The sequence below is a fragment of the Phodopus roborovskii genome, unplaced genomic scaffold, assembly GCF_943737965.1.
Source record: "Phodopus roborovskii unplaced genomic scaffold, PHOROB, whole genome shotgun sequence".
NCBI classification, from domain to species: domain Eukaryota; kingdom Metazoa; phylum Chordata; class Mammalia; order Rodentia; family Cricetidae; genus Phodopus; species Phodopus roborovskii.
In genome coordinates, this window is record NW_026126448.1 from 11,564,098 (window position 1) to 11,585,601 (window position 21,504).

Below are 21,504 nucleotides of genomic sequence, written 5' to 3' on the forward strand. Positions count from 1 at the left end.
TCAAGATCTTTCAAAAGAACAAAGAAAACAACCAACCAAACCCCTAGCGTGTTTATGGATCTCAGCACAAAGTCTCGGCCACACACGGGCAAGATCAGCTGATGAGAAAGCTGCTGTGGATTTGACATCTGGATTCAGCCACTGCCATTAAAGGAAACGCCTTCAGTTTCCTGACCCACGGTCCCCATTTCTGCCTTGGTGCAGCCATCACAGGCAGGCATACAACTCAGCATTAGCCAGAAAGACAAAGCTGTGCTGTCTTGGTGCTGGAGCAAAGGTATCATGGGCAAGATGACCCCAGAACAGAAGCCAAGCAGCCCCAGGGAAGGGTCATTGCCCTTCAGGTGCTCATGGTCCATGCTGCAGAGGACGGCAGGAGTTGCATGGGGAGGAAGGGAAGCTGCATAGCTATGCTCCTGGGCATTCTTGCCAGGCTCCAGAGCCTCGCTTGAGTCCTGCCTAACGGGACCAAGGCCATCTCCTGTCGAGGACTTCAGCTATCCTTCCAGAGTTGTCTTCCCTGAGCCCCAGCTTGGTACTCTACTGTCACTAGCCAAGGTAAGCCCCACCATACCCCCACTGCAGCTGGATTATCTTTGGCAGAGGTTTTGTACAGGGTTTTGACAGCTAATCTTAGCTGTCAACTTGACACCCGGGAAGAGGGACTCTCCAATGAGGAATTGCCTTCATCAGATTGGCACATGGGCACACCTGTGGGACATTTTCTTGATGGAGAAAAGCCCAAACCACTGTGGACAGTACCACCACTGAGTGAAAGAATGTTCCACATGGTTTCTCTTTCGGTTCTTACTCTGACTTCCATCAATGATGAACTATGGTGTAAAAGTAAGCCAAATAAGCAAAACCTTTCCTCAAGTTGCTTCTGGTCATGGTGTTTTATCACAGCAACAGAAGCAGAAACAGCAGGGTTCCAGTATGTATCTGTCCTCAACCACCTCCTGGCATCATTCTTTAAGCTATCTGTGAAAAGGTTCACTGTCACAGGAACTCATCATCTCTTGGCAATCTCTGCTAAGTTTTTTACACATGGCCTCTCCTAAGTACTGTGGCTTCAAATGCCTGTCGTGAGACTGGTTCCTGCTCACTGAGGCTGACCTCTGAATAAAGAACATAGCAGGTCAATCTGCCAGGGCCAACTCTCCTTGTTCCTGTGCAGGTATGCTTTACATAGACTAGTATTTAATTCACTGAAGTAAGGCAGGGGGTAAGTGGGGCTCACTGAATCAGGGTTAGAGCCCTGGGAGGAAAAAGACTAAAGTCATCGAGGAATTCTACATTCAGCATTAGTTTTCTCATGTGTCTCCAGTCTGCTGCCTGCTGTGCACACACGACCTGCTACTCCTCATAAACAGAGCCAATTCCCTAGTCAGTACATATGTGTATACACACATATATCTATATGCATACGTGCGCGCACGCACACACACACACCCTGAGAATACACAAATAGATGGTCAGCCACCAACTATTTGCTTCTACCGCTGTAATGAGAAAGAAGCCACAAGTAGTGTTCAAACATAAATGGATATGGCTGTGTCTCAATTAAACCCCATTCACAGATATCAGCAGCAGGCTGCCCAAGCCCAGTGGTATGCCAACCTGTCTCCTGGCAGAGCTGGCTCTTTGAGTTATAATATACCATTAAAAAAATCTGGGAATGCACTGTGAATGTTAGACATTGGAGCTACTGAGGCCAACAGCAGGCCATCACCAGCAAGAGTTCCAGACACACGCAACAGAGACAGGCAGCTCTGATTTCTGACAATGACATTGGGCATAAAGATACATTACCTGGTGTGTTTCCCAGGAAGGAAACAAACGCCATAGGAAAGTATTACACCTTCACAAACCTGCCATCCTATCCAGGGGACAGCGGAGCCATGGATGTGATTGCTAATGGATAACTCCCAGGAACTTGCTGGAGGCAACAGTACAAAAACCAGTTTATTTTAGTAAAGAAGCCACTCAGTGGCTAAAGCCCCCAGGACAGGATGTGGCAGCACACTGCCTATGCTGGCTTTAAGGCACAGCCACGTCTAAGAGCCTGGGCACTGCAGAGGAGCTGTTGCTAAGGAAGTTGACCCGAAGGGCTTGGGCGACACACAATTGCTTCACAGGACCCACTCAGCACCAGGTCAGGCGGTTCCATCCTTGTCTTACAGAGGTGAGAGCTGAGCAAAGCATCACATGTATTCTCCACAGTCAGCAATGATCACCTTCTGCTTTGGCTTCCCGTCCTTGCTGCCCTGAGCCTTTGTGAGCAGAACAGAGAGTCAGGAGAAGCACAAGGCTGTGAGCTAGCTGCTCAGGGGTCACCCACTCCCAAACAGGGACCTCTTCCAAATGTCCCCTTCCCTGGCTATAGAGAGCCCCCTCCAGCTCTCCCACTGGGGTGCCCACCCAAGGTCCCACCACCTACCTCAATCTGCCGTAGGACATCCAGGCCCTCCGTGATCTCCCCAAATACCACATGCTTGCCATCCAGCCAATCTGTCTTGTCACAAGTCAGGAAGAACTGGGAGCCGTTGGTGTTTGGGCCAGAATTGGCCATGGAGAGAAGACCTGCAGAAGATAAACTCCTCAGCTCCCTCCACACTGCTCCCAGCCCGTGGCACACGCCCATGCTCACTGTTGCTGCTGCATACTAGCTCAGGCTGCAGGACAGGGACCTTGTCTTTCCTCACCACAGAAAAAGGTTGAGTGGGTTGTTTCAATTTTCTTCATGCTCATTTGTCTTTTCAATTATAACAATGACTTGCTGTTTACTCTGTAACCAGGTCCATTAAGTCCTGGAACACCAACAAGCAAAACGTGCTTTTAAAATGGAATTGTATGGGTCTAGAGATGGTTCTGCAGATAGAAGCACTTGCTGGAGAAGCCTGACAATCTGAATTTCGTCCCCAGAACCTACAATAAGGGAAGGTCTCCTGAAAGTTGTTCTCTTACCCGACATACCAACTGTAGTACACATACCAGCACTCAAACACATGCATAGTACACACAAACTCACACAAGTGATTCACACATACATGTTTAAAGGTTACTGTGCTATGACAACTATGCTGGGAAGAGAAGCTTAAGGCAGCCACATTGGGGGGTGGGGGGGAGCTGGGCCAGGAGAGGAGCTGGATACAGGCACCATTTATGGGTAAAAGGGAAGATGAATCCAAGACGGGTCCTAATTCTTTTGAATTTTTTTTGGGGGAGGGGTGTCCATGACAGGGTTTCTCTGTAGCTTTGGAGGCTGTTCTACCACTATCTCTGTAGACCAGGCTGACCTTGACTCACAGAGATCCACCTGCCTCTGCCTCCCCAGTGCTGGGATTAAAGGCATACACCACCACCCAGCTGTTTTTGTTTTGTTGTTTAATTTAATTATGTTTATGTGTATGGGTTTTTGTCTGCATATTTATCTATGGCTCACATGTGTGTCTGGTGCCAGAGGAGGCCATAAGAGGCTCCCCTGAGACTGGAGTTACAGACAACTGTGAGCCACCAGGTGGGTGCTGGCAATTGAACCTAGGACCTCTGGAAAAGCAGCCTGTGGTCTTAACCACCAAGCCATCTCTCCAGCTCCTGAGCCCTAATTTTTGACCAGGCATAAGTAGACAGGAAGAAATAAAAGGAGTTGGGGAAAGTCTGAGGGTTCTCTGCAAGAACAGCAAGTGCTCTTAACCACTGAGCCATCTCTCCATAAGTCTAGGGCTTTCCCCAGTAACAGAATCTTCTAGGGACCTGGATCTGCTAGTACATGCCTATAAACCTAGCACTCAGGAGGACCCAGAGTTCAGTGCTACTTTGAGCTACACACTAAGACCCTGTCTCAAAAAACAAAAGTCAAACCGGGTATAGTGGTGTATGCCTTTAATCCCCAGACTTGGGAGCCTGAAGCAGGCCAACCTGGTCTAAATGACAAGTTCCAGGTCAGCCAGGGATATACAGTGTAAGACCCTGTCTCAAAAACAAACCAAAACAAAATCAAGACCAAACCAAAACAAAGAAACAACCCAGGAATTACAACTACAATATACATCAGTGGAATCTCATTCATCATTTCACAAATAGAGTCAGCACCAGCAATACTGTCTGTGGGGTTTGAACTGGTAGCAGACACATCTCTCTATTTCTAACTGCTGCATCTGAGTATGGCACACAGCGGAATAACTCTTGTGTCTTCTGGTGTAACTGCACCCATTAAAACACTCTTAAAATAATGTAGACAGAACTTATTGTCCCTGTACAAGGCACAGTGAACATGTTTCCATGGAGAAATCAACTGATCTGTGAGTCACCGCCATGGTGAGGAATCAAGAAAGGAGAAAGCAGTAGACAAAAAGTTAGTGAAGCAGGCAGAGCAACAGGAAGATGGAGGAGCCAGCCATCAGAGCAAGTCGAGAAACAGGAACACAGGGCCACCAGTACAGGATGCTGCTGGGGGCGGAGTAAGGTGAGGCACAAATCTGGCAATGGTTGGCATCTTTAGCAAGAAAGGTCTGAGTGGCCAGCCGGGCATAAAAGTCTACATAGAAGGACTTGGAATAAAAAGGAAGCGAGTCTATACATTTTTTCCTAAAAGTTTTGCTGAAAAGTAGACTATAGAATCTGGTGAGAGGAACAAGAATCCAAAGACAATTTTTTTTTTTAAAGATTGAGATTGCATGCATGCCTGGACACTGATAGATCAAACTGGCTAAGCAAGAGAAACACATTATATAGGTCAAAGGGAGCCAGCAGAAGACGCCAACTTCCTAAGTAGGGCAGAGGGACAGACTCCCTCATAAGGTGAGACGGCCTCTATAACAGAAGGCAAGACCTCAGATTGGGACTGTGGGCATATGTAGAGAGAGTGCAGAGGTTGAGGGCACAAGGGAGCTAGCAATGATAATCACAAACTCTAGCAGAGAACCCCAACTTGTGGAATGTGACAAGTACAAACTAGAGGAAAGCAGCCCACCCCAGCATGTGTTTCTGCAGTAGCTGGCCAACCCCAGCCTGTCCTGGCCCTGCCTTACCCACCACACCAGAATTAGCACTTACCTGGTCCTGTGTGTTTGAGAATGAAGTTTTCATCATCGAACTTTTTTCCATAGATGGACTTGCCCCCCGTGCCATTGTGGTTTGTGAAATCACCGCCCTGGCACATGAACTGGGGGATGATGCGGTGGAAGCTGCTTCCCTTGAAGCCAAAGCCCTTTTCATGGGTGCATAGGCAACGGAAATTCTCTGGTGTTGAAAAAGGAAAAGGTGCTGAGGATGATGACAACCTAGCTTCCTCGGAGCTAGAGTTATAGGTATCTGTGAGCTGCCTAACCAAACTTACAGTAACTACCAAGATAGATAAGGAGGTGTGGAAGGGAGAAAAAGCTAATTCCTTTTTAGGAGCAGTAAAGCAAAACAAATGCTTAAAATGAAAATGTATGTGTGTGTGTGTGTGTATATATATATATATACACACACACACATATATATATATATATATATTTTTTTTTTTTAAAGGGAGGAGGTAGACATATAGTTATTATCTTCTAATGTGGAAGTCAAAACCAAAATAATTATCTAAGAAACGAAACCGGCTGCCTCTGAGGAATAGCAAATGATGCTGATAGCAGGGCAGTGAATGGGGTTTATTGGTCCCTATTATTACAAAGGGACTAAAGATTTTTCAAACCAACTTTTATGATAACTTCTTAAATTATATGTGTATAGAGTAAAATTTACATTAAAAATAAGTCAAATATTTCAATAAACTAGAAATTAGTACTAGTTACTTCTAGAACTAGAGCGAGCTGGATATAATATTGTTGGAGTATATGTGTGTGTGATGCTTTTAAACAATGAATTATTCACAATGTATTTGTAATAATATATTACTTGTGTTATTTTAAAAAAAAAACTCTCTATATTAAAAACTAGTAAACCAGCATTTATGAAGCTTCAATGTCAGCTCTGATCTGTGACTAGATCCCAGGACCTCAGATGCCACAAATTCATTTAAGTCAGAAACAACACCAAGGGCATAAGAGCCGAAGCAGTGAGAACTGCTCAGCCATCAGCTTCCTGCCAATCTGACCTCAGGGGATCTGCTTACCGGCTGTCATGGGCACAACATCAGATCGTAGGAGCATTTGGATGCGGCCAGCTGGCTTGTTCCCAATCTTGATGTCCATGTACACCTGAGGATTTGACCGTGCTTTTTTTGTAGTGGGCTCTCCCTAAGTACAGGGGGGAAAAAAAAAAAAAAATACTAGTTAGAATGGCTGGGCAATGGTGGCACACACTTTTAATTCTGGCAGAGGCAGGCAGATCTCTGTGAGTTCAAGGCCAGCCTGGTCTACAGAGCGGGAGTTCTAGGACAGTTAAGGCTACGTGAAGAAACTTGGTCTCCAAAAAAAAAAAAGGGGGAAAAAAAAAAAAAAGAATAAATGCTAGTGCCATGAACAAAGCATAGAAGAATGTCAACCTCACGGAACAGGGAGAAAGAGAGAATACTGCAGCACTAGTCATGAGGGTATGCCTGCCAAGAATCAGGGAATATGCCAGGGCAGAACTGTCTTAGGCAAGTCCAGAAAGCACACACTAGCTAAAGGGAAATACACTACCCCCTATCACTTCTGTATGCGGCTAAAAACAGGACAGAGCAATGCACCAAAGACCCCAACACAGGCGGGCTGCCTGGCAGGGTAGGGAGGAGTACAAACATGATCCCCAAAGCTGTGCCCGTTCACTCCCCCAGCACCACCTTCACCAAGGTCTAAGTTCACCATGCCCATCTGCACTTCTGTAAACACACGCATCTGCAAGTCCCCACAAGGATGGAAAGCAAAGTCTGTATTCTGGAGGAGGCACCACCTTCCCTCTCACCTCTTGGGTTTCTGCTTTGGGAGGCTCGGGCCCTTCTTCTTCTTTATTCTCTTCTAGAGTCTTCCCAGAAAACTTCTTCAACCAGTCATCATCTGACCACACTAGAAGGAAAAGACACACGAAATCAGACTGTCCTTCACCTGCCATGCAGATGCTTTGGTCATCTCTGTGGTCTTCTTGGTCAGAAGTCCCATTTGAGAATGCTCAAGACCAAGCTCCCACTGGGACTCCCCAGAGGTCCAGCACTTAGTAGGACTAAGGGGAAAAGCTGTGCCAAAGGCAAAGATGGGCTTTGCTGACTTCAGCCTTTCCCAGGAATGGAGCACTGAGAAAACTGGGAGATGAGAGACCAGGCAGAGTTCTCTCCAGACAAATAATTACTTTGGCTTTGTGACTGTTCACCAATAAAGGTAACGCATACCCTTGGCTAGTGGGAACCACCCTCTTGTCCCCCCCCCCCCACCTTCTGTAAAACCAGAAGCAGCACTGAGAATACACATAAAGAAGGCCAAGCCACAGGACATGACAAACACTCCATGAGGTGACCCACTTACCTGGTCTGGAAGAGCCCTCTTTAATTCTCATTGGTTTGGCCAAATTGACACGAATTGTCCGTCCAAAGAGTTCAGATTCATTCTGAAACAATTGTAAATCCAGCTGTTTAAACTGTCAGGTTAAAAATCTCCAGTAGCTTTTCATTTACATCTGAGGTCTCATCAGTCTCTTTTTTAAATTCAGATATACCTTATCAACAAAAGCTATGTCCTTACCACAGACAGTATCAAAGAAGGAAATTATAGGAAACTCCCTCCCTGGAGCTGCTGCAAACTTTGTTTGTTTTGTTTTCTGAGACAGAGTTTCTCTGTATAACAGCCCTGGAACTCACTTTGTAGACCAGGCTGGCCTTGAACTCACAGAAATCCACCTGCCTCTGGCTCTCGAGTGCTGGTATTAAAGGTATGTGCTACCAACACCTGGCTGAGATGATTAGTGTTAAAGATTTCTTTTCAGCAAAATTCTAGCAACAGGGTACAATACCTTTGGATTTCATATCTGACATGAAATGACACATAAGTGTCTTAGGCCAGCCACAAATCATTTCCAAGGACTTTTCCAGGCTGTTCTAATCATCTGTATCAGTAGCACAGCCTTCAGTTACTCTTATTGAATTTCTCTTCTCAATTGAGAAGAGAAACCCTTCCCTTTTTGCAAATATGCAGTTTCAATGAGCAATCAGCTGGCATTGGGTTTGCCATTCACCATCATGTGGGGTGGCCAGTGAGAGACCAGCCAAGAAGAATGAGCAGAAAGTACACTGCTAAGTGAGAGGTGTCTGAGCATGAACTGATTTACCAGCAATCAGTTCACAGTGAGTATTTTTATCTGATGGCAACCTTTACCTTCCCACCTAATCCTGACACTTCAGAGATTCAGATACCAATATCTGAACAAGGACCCTGTACCAGCAAAGGCAACTTCTGTTAGAATGAGGATTTCCCAGCCATACCATGTTGTCGATAGCTGCTGCAGCATCCTGCCAAAGAAAAGCAAAGTATACGTTTAGGCTTGTATCTGAATGTTTCTTGCATGTCTAAATGCATACTTGGTGGCAAAATAAACAGGATTAAGTCACCCCAGTACTTCCTGCCTAGTTTGTGTGTGAAACTAACAAGACTTCTTTGTCAATTTCCTAGCTGGTAGTGGCATAATCTGCTTCTAGCTGAAGGTACAAGAATTAAACACCAGCATGGCCAGGCAAGGATGTTCCATGAACAGAGCTGTAAGAACTGTACAGAGAATGACAAGCAGGGTCTGACAGTCAGATGATTGTCTGATAGGAAGCTTTCTTTCAAACAGCACTTCCAAAAGCATCAGCCCAAGACCCAAAACCTAAGTAAATGAGAAATAGCTTCCTCTACAACACTGGTTCTCAACTTCCCTAATGATGCACCCTTGGTATAGTTCCTCATGTTGTGCTGACCCCCAAGCATAAAATTATTTCATTGCTACTTCAAAAATGTAATTTTGCCACTGGATGAATCATAATGTAAAATATATCTGGTAAAATATATCTGGTCACAACCATGATTGAGAACCACTGCTCTATAAGAACCAAAGAATAAACAATGGCAGTGCAGAAGTCTCACCTCTGCCAACTCAAATTCAACAAAAGCAAATCCTCGATGCTTTTCTGCAAAAAGAAAAAAGCACAACATAAGTAATTACCATGTGAGGCAATGGAAAAAAAAGAGAACAGTCACCAAGAAATCAGTCACATGCCATGTCCAGACACCAGAAACCCTACCCATTCACTATTTAGAAAGTCGGAATCTCATTCTTTGATCCCTATTAAGTAATGTTTGAAGCAGTAATAAACATTTCTATGGATAAAGTACCCGAGGAGGCCAGGAGAGAGAACTGAAACCCCACCCCCCAATGGACTAGAGTTACAGATGGCTGGGAGCCACAATGTGGGTGCTGGGAATTTAATCTGGAGTTTAACCCTCTGGAAGAACAGCCAGTGCTCTTACCACTGAGCCATCCCTCCAGCCCTGAACTGATATTTGTTTGATTTGTGTTTTGTTTTTCTGAGACAGGGTTTCTCTGTGCAGCCTTTACTGTCCTGGAACTTACTTTGTAGATCAGGCTGGCCTTGAACTCTTAGAGATCCACCTGCCTCTGTCTCTTGAGTGCTGAGAAGAAAGGTGTGTGCCACCACCTGGCTCTGAGATCTTTAAAATGAGCACCAAGGGCTGGTGAGATGGCTCAGTGGATAATGAGGTTTGCCATCAAGCCTGACCACCTCAGTTCAATCCCAGGATCCAAAAGGTAGAAGGACCAATTCCTACAAACTGTCCTCTGCCTGCCATACCACACAGAAATAAAAGAGGAAAAAATTTTTTACAAAAAGGGTATTCTATTCATCTATCAGAGTCAAACATAAACCTTAAACTTTCATGCAGTGCAACTAGCAAGATAAGTTATTTACCTTTATCAGCTATTTATCCAAATATACAATTTGAATCTAGGTGGCAGAGTATGTAGTACCTATAATGTCAACTACTTGGGAAACTAAGGCAGAATGATCATCAATTAAGAGGTTAGCCTGGACAAAACAGTGAGATTGTTTTGAAGCAGAAACAAAACAAAACTAAAACAGGCAAAAAGCCACCAACCAAATAATAGTTTTATCACCAACTATACATAAAGCATAAATCCTAAAATCTAGTAAGGATATCCAGCCTTTACCTACATATAAATTCTGATCTAAGTGGAAAACCCCCATACAATAATGTCAACTTAGTTATACAATCCATTAGAAAGTCAGCCAATGGTGGTGGTGCATGCCTATAAACCCAGCACTCATGAAGCAGAGGCAGGTACATCTGTGAGTTCAAGGCCAACTTAGTCTACAGAGTGTGTTCCAGAACAGCCAAACACTATTTCAATTCTCCCGCCCCCACACACACCCAAAAAAGTCAATAGAACTTTTTTTGCATGTATTTTTGCAGACCGTGTCTCACTATTAAGCCCAGACTGACCTTAAACTCTATCCTCCTGCCTTTGCCATGCTGGGGCTACAGATATGTGCCACCATGCCCAGCAACTACTGGCAAAAAGATTCCCTAGACAGAGAGTTTAATGATCTTACTATTTCTTCCTCCCTCCCTCTCTATGTGCTTAGTCCTGGGAATTGAACCCATGGCCTCACATGTTGGGCAAGAGTTCTACTATGTTATAACTTCAATCTAAGAATGCAAATTTAGAGTTGGAATGTGACTGTTTTGTTAGTTTGCTTGCTTGTTTTGGTGGTTTTTTCAAGATATTTCTCTGTGTAGCCTGGTTGTCCTGGAATTCAACAGAGATCCACCTGCCTCTGCCTCCTGGGTGCTGGAGTTAAAGACCCAAGAGACTTTTATCTTTTAAAATTCTTTTCCTATAGGAGGGTAATGAATATTAGAGACATCCAAAGGACACCCACCTGTTTCATAATCCAGAGGAATCTGAATATCTGTGATGTCTCCAAAAGGGATAAAAGCAGCATGAAGAACCTTGTCGTCCACCTCTTCTGCCAGCCCACCTGCAAATAAGCCAAGGACATTCTGCACCCCTCCGCACTCAAAGTCGCTGCAGCCCATTGGCAAACCAGGAAAGAGGAGGGGTCTTTCCGTCCAGCCCTTCATTTACGCAAACACCTCTTTTTTCTACTGCCCACCCACACTATGTTCCTTTTTCCAGCCTTTTTTCAAACAGGTCCGAATCTATCTCCAAGGTTCCATGACAGTTTCATAACTGACCAGGGAAGCCTTCATTCCCTGCGGCAACCCCCTCCCAAATAGGAATATTTTGTGAAAGTGGAAACAAATCCATCAGTTCTCTTAGACTTCACAAAGCCTTACACGTCACGGTCCTCAAGATGAAGAGAGAGCTCCTTAAAAAGTAGTGTTCACAGGGCTATAAATCACCCAAGCCTCACTATCTTCACTTTGTTTCGCTGGGTTTCACGGAAAAAGTAACCCACTTGCCCCAGGTGTCAGTTTACATCTTCAGGCTTCGGCTCCCGCGCAGCTAACACTTTTGCCTCACCTCTGACTGACTCCTTGCCTAACTCCTGCTCGACTTCTGCATTTCCGGCAACAGAAAGTTTGCTCTCACCCAAGTTCCTATCATCACTGTTCGTCCCTACTACAGCGCTTATCAAACTGTGGTGCTTAGGTTACCTCCCACTTTCTTCTGACTACTCTGGTAACTCCTTCCTTTAAGGCAGAGACCCAGACATCCCCGCATTGAATGTCTGTAAAACGAATGGGCGGGAGGATTTGGAAGCCCATAACTCCTGTCACTGGTCGGGGCTTAGAGGACTAGGAAAGTGGCCGGAATGGTTCCTCCCGTCTCCGATCACACCCTCAGCACGCCCGCCCGGCCGCCACAGAGCCGGGATACTCGGCGCCTTCCTCACATTCCCCAGACTCCGCCTAGCACCCAGGCCTGCTCACCCACGTACAGCACACGCTTGGTGGTAGCCATCTTGCTCACTCCCGTTTCCGCCGGAAGCCGTCGTTCGGCACGCCCCCTTGCCGGGGCCCTTCCCCTTAGGTCCTGGCGGATCTGTGCGCAGCCACCGCAGGCTCCGCCCCTTCCCATCTATTGCGGGGTCCGGTACCCACGGTGTGGTGTGGTTCGGATGCTCCCGGTGCTGGCGGTGTTGGAGGAAACAAACCTTGGTCCGATCAGCCGGCGAATTATCGGCAGTTACGACCCTCTATCAACACACCTTCCGAGCTGTCCAGCCACATGGTTTTAGCCAATTCGGAAATTAAGACTGTTTTTTACATTTAGAACGGGCGGGAGGAGCAAGATAATATTTTATAACGGACGGAAAATCTATGAAGTTAAAATTAAAGTATCTCGAAGTTTTATTAGGTACAGCAACATTCGTTCCTTTATATCCTGGCTGCTTTCATGTTACAAGGGGAAGAGACCTGTAATACTCAAAGCCTACAATATTTTACTATCTGAATACTGTTTGCTATGTTCTTGTTCTAAATTAAATAATATTTAAATTACAAGTTTTCATTAACAGTAGAAAATAGTAAGACCACGTTTGTTTGCTTGTTAGAGTAGCTCACTTTCAGTCATATACCTGCAAGCAACTCCAAACAGAAATTAAACTAGTTTCATTTCTATCTATCTATCTATCTATCTATCTATCTATCTATCTATCTATCTATCTAGATAGAGCAGGCTCTCCTGAAGTACCCCTGGCTGTCCTAGAACTCACTGTGTAGACCAGGCTAGCATTGAACTCACAGAGATCTGCCTACATTTGCATCCCAAATGGCAGGACTAACAATGTAAGCCACCACATCAGGGTTTATTTATTATGGTGCTGGAGATCAAACTCAGAGCCGTAGCCCATTGCTAGGCAAATGCTCCACTGATGATCCATACCCTCGCCTATTTTAGATAGCGTATTTAGACTTTCCTGAGGTAACTTTTGCATAGGGCACAGGCGCTCATAGGGCGGAATATACATATATCTGGAAGTCAGAAGACATTGATGGGGTTGATTTTCTCCTTCCACCAACTCAGGTCTCCAGGTGTGCAAGGTAAGTGTCTTTCTTTACCAGCTGAACCATTTCACAGCCTTCTGAGGAGACTTAAGCTAAAACCTGAACTGAGAGACAGGAGCACAATTGAGTTGGAAATGGACCATGTAAAATCAGGCAGGAAAGATGACTAGAGGCCACACCACGCCAGAGCCTGCAAACTCTGTGGAAAACTTGGTTTTGAGAAGCTACTGTGGGTTCATAACATGAAAGTTACATGACCACATTTATAATAATCCTTTTCCTTTTTTTAATTTTGAGATTACATTTTAATTGTGTTTCTCTCTTTCCTTCCTATAAGACCTCCCTGCTCCCCTCCCACTCTCCTTCAAATTCATGGCCTGTCTTTTCATCAATTGTTACTGCATGCCTATATGTATTTGTATATACATATACATTCCTAAATATAGCCTGTTGAGTCCATATAATGTTACTTGTATGTATGTATGCTGACCATTTGGCACTAAACAACCGACTGGTTCACTTGTGGGCTTTACCCTGTGCAGTTTGATGTGTTCGTTGTCCTGTTCGGCTCAGGTTTGGGTGGTCATGTTGTTGAGACTTTTTGGGTACAGCTTCTGATGTTCCTAGGAGACAACCTAAAGGGAAGACCCTGATTCTATGGCTCTTAGACCCTTTCCACCCCCATTTATGCAGTGTTTCCTGGACCATAGATGTGGGAGTGTTTTGTAGATGTATTCATTGGAGCTGGGATCCCCAGCTATGCCTATTGATCCGTTGTGGTTTTCTGTGGTGGTCTCTGTCTGTTACAAGCACAAGTTTCCTTGATGAGAGATGAGGACTGCACTTATTGTGGATAGCACACATCTGTAATCCCAGCTTTGGAGGTTGATGGAGGAGGATCAAGAGTTCAGGACCAATCTGTTTAAGACCAGCCTTGTGCTACAGGAGACCCTGACTTAGAAACAAAACAAACAACCACACAGTGGGGAGTTGTTGTTTCCCTTTGCTATTCACAGTGTATCTCCTTTCTCCTTACTCACTTCACAGTACAATAACAGGTAAGATACAAAGGCCACTCTTCTTTGCTACACCTGGATGTACAAGGACACATCTCCTATCCTTTTGAACAGAGAGATGAAGTCTAGGGGTCTAAGAAACAGCTCAATAGGAATTGAAGAGAGAATAGTGACTCTGGCATGTGCTTCAGCTGGAAGCTGCCCACCTCCAGCAGCATTCCACAAATCTTTTAAGAAAGGTTTGATTGCTTTAGGATAATGGAAAACAAACATTTCCCTATGGGCAGGACAGTTTATTTTTTAAAAATTCCAATGAGAAGGACATCCCACTGTGGTGTGTATCTGGCCCCTGTTCTTTTGTAAACATTTGGGGTACCTACTTTTGTTTCAGAGATAAGCCGCCACATCCAGCATGGCTGAGTCCTGGAAACCTTACTAGGGACAGTGAAAAAGGAAGGAAGGACAGATACCGGGACACGTGTATAGAAAAGCTGGGCCATTTAATGGAGTCACACAATACCTTAGCAGTGTGGACTCTCAACATAGTTATTAGGTATGGCACAGTAGGGAGGAATTCCTGAGTATCCGAAGGAAGTCTTCTCCAGTGAGCAGTCTCCAGATGTAAATATCTGGGAGGAAAAACTGCAGTTGCTAGCCTTTGCCCAAATTGGTCAATGATTTGTAAATATTCATACTTGTACCAGAGGATAAGGCTTTGCCCATCCAGGCCTGACCTGTGGGAAGGGTTTAGAAGTTTCCTATAGCTTCAAGACTTTGGCCCTTGACATAGTCATCTCATGTCAAACAATAGATATTCACTAAGGTCTCCCTCAGCTCCCCACAAAGAGTGTTGCCAATGCTAGCATAGAGGTAGCCATGAGCTCCTTTTCCAGCTCCATGGGTTTCTGGAAGACAGCAAGTTAGCACTTCAGAAAGGATATGACAGTGGCTAAGATTAGGGTAGTCTGACTGTAAGGATTCAGGCATTACGCTGGCCTGCCCCTGTCACCTGGGAGAATGCACTCAGGCAGTACTCTGGTCAGCCCAGGGTTCCATGAGTACTAGTCTGCAGACAGGTGTAAAGGACCCCTTTAAAAGTCAGACCCCTGCCCACTTACACTCTTTACTCTGTCTTTGCTCTTTGCTGTCTGTCTCTTTGCTCTCTCTCTCTCTTCCTCATCTCTTCTGTTCCTGGTGTCTCTATGTCTCTTTACCTTCCCCCTCACTCCCCTTTCTAAATAAACTTCTCACTTAAGCTTTGTCTGCCTGGCGTGTTATTCCCTCCACCTCTGTCACCCTTGCCCGCTGGTCCCCCACGTGGGACCCCCCTCCAGCCTTATAACTGTAACAAAAGAACAACACTAACTGTTGGTACTGAAATGCCACTTTCAGAAAGCCAGGGGAAAGGGTGGAGAGGTCGTGGCTCCTGGCTGAATTCAGTCCACACTGGGGATGGGTAATGTAACAACCGTATAAGTTTTCACACACAGGCAGGTAAAAATGCAGCATAGTGAGCAAGGGAAATTAACCCATACAGGACACTCATTCTGTGCCAGACCTTGTGCCAAAGAGATGTTCCCAAGCATTTAATTCTCACAAGCTTTTTATTGTTGAAACAGGGTCTTGCTATGTTGCCCAAACTGTCCTCAAACTTCTGGGATCCAGTGACTAGGTATGTGCCTCTGTACCTGGTGTCACATAAACTTAATTTTTTTTTTATTATTCTGTGTGTATGTGGTATGTGAGTTTGTTTGTGTGTGGTGTGATTGTGCATGCATGCCAAAGTGTTTGGGGGGGGAGCTCTCCACCTTTTTGGCTCTGGAACCACAAGTGTGCACCATCCTTGGCTTTTTTTATGTGGACTCTAGGAATTGAACTCTGGTCCTCATGTTGTTCAACAAGTAATGTATCAAATGAGCTATCTTCCCAAGGCCACAGGCGCCTTTATTTTTAGACAGACTCTTCCTATTTAGCCATGGCGAGCCTGTAATGGGCTAAATAAACCAGGCTGATCTCAAACTCACATAGCCACATGCTTCTGCTTCCTAAGTGTTGGGATCAAAGGCAGTTCCACCATGCCAGGGCCCCCACACAAGCCTCTCAGGTCGAGATCATCATCTAATTTACCTAGACACTCAATAAGTACAACCAGTTTGCTCACATTAGCAAAATAACCATTCAGTTTGTTTATAGAACCTGTAGTGCCACGGTAACAAATTTTTTTTTTTTTTTTTTATCAAGACAGCTGGTGTTTTGTTTGTTGTTCTTTTTTTTTTTTGGCTAAAGACCATGTTCTGACTAGTTTATGTCAACTTGACACAAACTAGAGTCATCAGAGAGGAGGGAGCCTCAGCTGAGAAAGTTCTTCTTTAAGATCCTGCTGTAGCCAGGCAGTAGTGGCACACACCTTTAATCCCAACTCTCGGGAGGCAGAGGCAAGTGGATCTCTGTTGTGGGATTTCAATCCATTTAGCGAATGACTTTTGGGGCAGCAAGCCCTAAGGTGGGGTCTTTGTCTGCCCACATGAAAACTTAAAGCTGAGGATGAGGGTCTCTCGATGTCTTGCTCTCACGCACTCTCTTGGGTGGTCCGAGTGGAGCAGGCTGCTTGCTGTTGGTGCTCTTCTTGGGCAGAAGGACTATTGCACAAAGGCAGCTGGATCAGCTACGTTATACCTAAATAAATTCTTGAGAACCTTTTAACAGACTCTTGTGGATTCACGCTACAGATCTCTTGAGTTAGAGGCCAACCTGGTCTGCAAAGTGAGTTCCAAAACAGTCAGGACCATTACACAGAGAAACCCTGTCTCGAAAAACTAACAAACAAAAAGACCTGGCTGTAGGCATTTTCTTAATTAGTGATTGATGAGGGAGGGTCTTCCATGCCTCGGCTGGAGGTCCTGGGTTCTATAAGACAGCAGTCTGAGCAAGCTGTGAAGAGCAAGCCAGTAAGCAGCACCCTCCATGGCCTCTGCATCAGCTCCTGCCTCCAGGTCCCTACCCTGTTTGAGTTCCCATCCTGACTTGCTTCAGTGATGAACAGTGATGTGGAAGTGTGAGCCAAATAAACCCTTTCCTCCCCAAACTTGCTTTGGTCATGGTGTTCTATTGCAGCAACAGAAACCCTAATGAAGACAGACTATGTTATCCCCTTTAGAAGGAGTCCCAGAACAGTAAATGTGACAACCAGTACCTGTTTCCCTCATTAAATGCTCTGAAAACATTAGCCTGTGATGCCAGTGATGAATGCAAGTTCTGATGACAGTAGAGAGGGCTAAGCTTTTCACATGGTGTTGCATTTTAAAGTTAACCATCTTTATGGTACTCTGGGTCAGGGAAGTGAGTGGAAGAGTGGGAAGCATCCTTTTCTAGGTTACAAAGGGAAGGTTCCACATCACAATCACCCTTGGCACAAGTTGTATTGTGTTTGTTCTCTACACATCCTTGTGTCTCCTGCCAGAGAAAGTGCATTCTAGCTGCAAGGATCTTGTCAGTTTGTTTACCACTGCGGCCTCGGCCCATTGCACACTTCTTTGATGAATGAAGCAGAGAAAAGTGTATTTTCAATAAAGTTGAAATGGAAAAGTTTGTCTTACTGCATTGGGTGTCTGAGTCTCTCCCACAGAGGCTGAATCACAGGCAGTGGGTTGCCAGCATTGGAGGTGTATTTACAACAGCCCTAGCAGGAGCAGTAAACATGGATGTGGTGGACCGGTGCTCAGCCACACTGCAGCCGCCTCCCAGAGAAAAGAAGGGACCTGAGGCTGGGGATGTAGGACAGTTATAGACCATCTGCCTACCATGTGCAAGGCTGTGGGTTCCATCTTCAGCACAGGAGAGAAAAAAAGAAAAAACAAAATCTAAGCTCACTGCTCTTACTAATCAGTCACTAGAAGTCCTGTAACTGATTCAGTGTTTGTAGCCTGGAGACTATTTGAGGGACTAGAAGCTAAAACAGCCTATCTGCTAGCCAGGAACACAATACTGTATGAGCAGTAGGAAGTAATGTTCAAGTCTGCAACAATCTATAACTGGTGGCCACTTTGCTGGCTTACACAGTCACAGCACTGGGTTCACTGATACCCTAGGCCATATATGGAAATTTCCATATCCCCAGATAGCATGCATAGAACACTGGTTTGTTCAGATGCTGTACTCCACTCCCAGAGTAGATCTTGGATAAAATTAAGAAGGCTCATTTCTAACCAAGGTCCCAGGTGTGCAAACTGTTTGTTTGGGGATCGCTCTTAGAGACTTGGTTTCCCCAAGGAATATCATAACATATGAAGAGAATGGAGATAGAAATAGAGTTCATTCTGGATGCAAAAATCAAGGGATGTGTGTGTGTGTGTGTAGGCTGGAAAGGTCAATCAGCTATTAAGAGCTCTTGCAGAAGCCTAGGTTTAGTGCCTAGCACCATATGGCAGCTTGCAAACATCTGTAACTCCAGTTCCAGGGAATCCAACACCCTTTTCTGATCTCCATTGGCACCAAGCATGTGTGTAAGTATGATACTCATAAACATACAACAAAAAAGAAACATTTTTAAATAGGGGATGTTTATAGACAATCTTATTGCATTTTAATATTTAAATTTACTTACATACCAAGCCATCATCACTCCAGCCCCTGAATCACACACTTTAAAATGGTTAAGATGGCAAATTTTATATTAAATATGTTTTACTGTAATTAAAAATTGTCTAGGTAAGACGTATAGCTCAATATAATTGCCCAGCTTGTGCAAAGCCCTTACCCTAGCACCACACAAAATAAAGTTTTCTATTATGTTTATTGTATATATAGATATGATGGGAGATGTCATTCTGTATATGTTTCTCATACTGGTTAATGAATAAAGCACTGTTGGCCAATAGGAAAGTAAGATAGGCGGGGCTAGGAGACAAGGAGGAAAGAGGAAGTAGTAAGGAGAGTCAGGGTGGAGAGCCTGGAGAGAACGGAACTGCCATTCCTCCGCTCTCGGTAAGACCATGTGGAAATACATAGAAATGGGTTAATAATTAAGACAGAGCTAGCTGATAAGACACTAGCACCTGGCCAATAGCATTGTATCAAATGCAGAGTCTCTGTGCATTATTTGGGGCTGGCGCGGCGGTGGGACAAGACCAGGCAGCAGGAGGAAAAACCGTACTCCTTACATAGATATATACAAGATATTATATATACATATATATGTATATATTACATATACACACACATATATATTATATATGTAGTAATAACAACAACCCAAAGGAGGTGCTAAGAAATACAGGTAAAAGAGCCAAGTGTGGTGGTGTACACCTTTAATCCCAGCACTTGGCATACAGGGGCAAGTGGATCTCTGTGAGTTCCAGGCCAGCTTCATCTACAAAGCAAGTTCCAAGATAGTCAGGGCTATCCAGAGAAACCCTATCGTGAAAATCAAAAACAAAAAACAAACAAACACAAACCAAACCAAAAAAACAAAATTATAAAAGGAAGAAGGTATAGAAGAGCAACATTACTACATGTTGACCAGCTTGACGTTTGTTTTTAATTTAAATCAGGCTGTCCTGTGTTCAATAACTACCATTTAAGTCATGTTCTAGAAAAGTAGCTACCAAGTGTCTTTGTTGCATTAAGTCAGATGGAAGCTCTGGGATAGAAAACATGTAAGACTGATAGTTAACCACCATAAAAATGAAAATATACATTTTTACATACATTTTTACACACACACACGCACATGCACACGCACGCACACGCGCACACACACACACACACACACACACCAAGATGGCAGGATGACTCAGTGGGTAAGGGCATTACCACCAAGCCTGACAACATGAGTTTGATCCCTGGTACCTACAATCATGGTGGAAGAAGGGAACCAGCTCCCAAAAGTTGTCCTTTAACTTCCACATGTGCGTGTGTGCCCACTCAAATTAAAAAAAAAAAAATGTTAGGAACCTGTCAGGCCTGCCTGGGGGCCGCTCAGTCAGTAAAGCATGAGGTAAAAGTCATGTCACATGAGCTTGAGGACTGAGGCTGAAGCCATGTGAAAAATGAGGTGTGTGGTACACACTTGCAATCTCAGCACTGGGAAGTAGACAGCGGTGGATCCCTAGAGCTCGCTGGACCACCAGCCTATCCAGTTGGGGAGTTCTGGGCCAGAATCCTTTCACCCATCACACTTTCAAGTTTCTTATTATTTTTTATTATTTATTTTTATTTTATGTGCATCGATTTACCTGCATGTATGTCTGTGTGAAGGTGTCGGATCCCCTAGAATTGGAGTCACATACAGTTGTAAGCTGCCTTGTGCATGTGGGTGCTGGGAATTGAACCCTGGTCCTCTGGAAGAGCTGCCAATGCTCTTGACCACCTGGCCAGCTCTCCAGTTCCCTTGTTTCTTATTCTTTTAAGCAGAATATACTGGTTTTGGCTGTTGTTGCTCCCATATCTAGCAGTTCTGCTGAACTCTCTTATTAATTCAAGTAGTTTTCCTCTGGATTTTCTGAATTGACAGGAGTATCATCTGCACGTAGAGATAGTGCTGAGTCATTCTTATTCTTGTTTTGTTTTTTTGAGACAGTCTCACCATGTAGCTCTGGCTGTCCTAGATCTCACTATATAGACCTGACTGGCCTTGAAATCACAGGTATCCACTTGCTTCTGCCTCCCAACTGCTGGAATTAAGGTCATGTGCCACCACACCTGGCTCATTCTTATTCTTATGCCTGTTACTTACTTCTCTTATTCCACAGGCTAGGGACTCTGGGATGATAGATGGCAGTTCGGATAGCAGCCATACCTCAACTCCAGATTTTCATCTTAAGCATAAAGTTTAGGTTTGGGGTAGATACCCTTTAATAGATTGAAAATGCTCACTTTTACTCTTATTATACAGAGTTTCCCTGTGTAGCCCTTGGAACTCACTATTTAGACCAGGCTCCCCTTAAGCTCACAGAGATCTGCCTGCCTCTATCTCAAGAGTGGCTGGAATTAAAGGATGTGTAACCACACCTGGCCCCTCCCTTCCATTTTTAATTTGCCATCAATTTTAAAAAATGTTTATTTATTTATATTTTATGAATATAAGTGTGTTTGCCTGAGTGTGTGTAATTACACTGTGTGCATGCAGTGCCCATGGAGGCCAAAAGTGGGCACCAAACCTGTAGTTACAAGTGGTTGTAAGCCACCATACCAGTCAATGCTGGGAGCCAAACCCACGTCCTCTGCAAGAGAAGCAAATACTCTTAAGCACAGAAGCATTTCTCCAGCCCCTGCTAACAATTAAAAAAAAATGTTTAGTTTTTCTTAATGCTATTTCTGTATCTTTGAAAAGCTCATGTCATTTTCTCCTTTACCATTTAACTGGCACCCAGAGTGCCAATTTCCAATTTCTGAACATTAAATTGTTCAGTCGTGAAAATTAATATCAGTCTGAGGCATTGGCCTTGGCCTTCACCTCTTCCGTTTCCTTGGAAACTGCAGAGTGAAGATAAATGGCCTTTGTTGTGTGGATTTGGAGGTGTCACTGGTGGGCG

The 21,504-nt window shown here is 44.5% G+C and overlaps 1 protein-coding gene across 2 annotated transcripts; it reads right to left on the minus strand.

Annotated features, from left to right (window-relative positions):
* Positions 1 to 1,947: 1,947 nt before the first annotated feature.
* On the minus strand, positions 1,948 to 11,968 carry Ppie (peptidylprolyl isomerase E). 2 transcript variants are annotated; one of them, XM_051188712.1, is made up of 10 exons: positions 11,880 to 11,968; positions 10,865 to 10,963; positions 9,030 to 9,073; positions 8,390 to 8,416; positions 7,437 to 7,518; positions 6,883 to 6,983; positions 6,110 to 6,233; positions 5,059 to 5,244; positions 2,441 to 2,583; positions 1,948 to 2,273 (listed from the first exon to the last, which is right to left on the minus strand). In XM_051188712.1, exons 1-10 carry the CDS (start codon positions 11,908 to 11,910, stop codon positions 2,205 to 2,207), a joined length of 906 nt encoding a protein of 301 aa, XP_051044669.1. In that variant the 5' UTR covers positions 11,911 to 11,968; the 3' UTR covers positions 1,948 to 2,204. The 2 variants fall into 2 exon arrangements, with proteins under 2 accessions (XP_051044669.1, XP_051044670.1); XM_051188713.1 differs by lacking the exon at positions 11,880 to 11,968 and adding an exon at positions 11,604 to 11,695.
* Positions 11,969 to 21,504: the final 9,536 nt, after the last annotated feature.

What these genes read in the sequence shown, in the direction of transcription:
- Ppie (XM_051188713.1), bottom strand. Translation starts at nt 11,670, where the DNA reads ATGCGGGGATGTCTGGGTCTCTGCCTTAAAGGAAGGAGTTACCAGAGT. An exon ending in TTGAATTTGAGTTGGCAGAG is followed by an intron (nt 8,417 to 9,029) that starts GTGAGACTTCTG and finishes TTTCTTTGGCAG; the next exon opens with GATGCTGCAGCAGCTATCGA. An exon ending in TGTTGTGCCCATGACAGCCG is followed by an intron (nt 5,245 to 6,109) that starts GTAAGCAGATCC and finishes TTTCAACACCAG; the next exon opens with AGAATTTCCGTTGCCTATGC.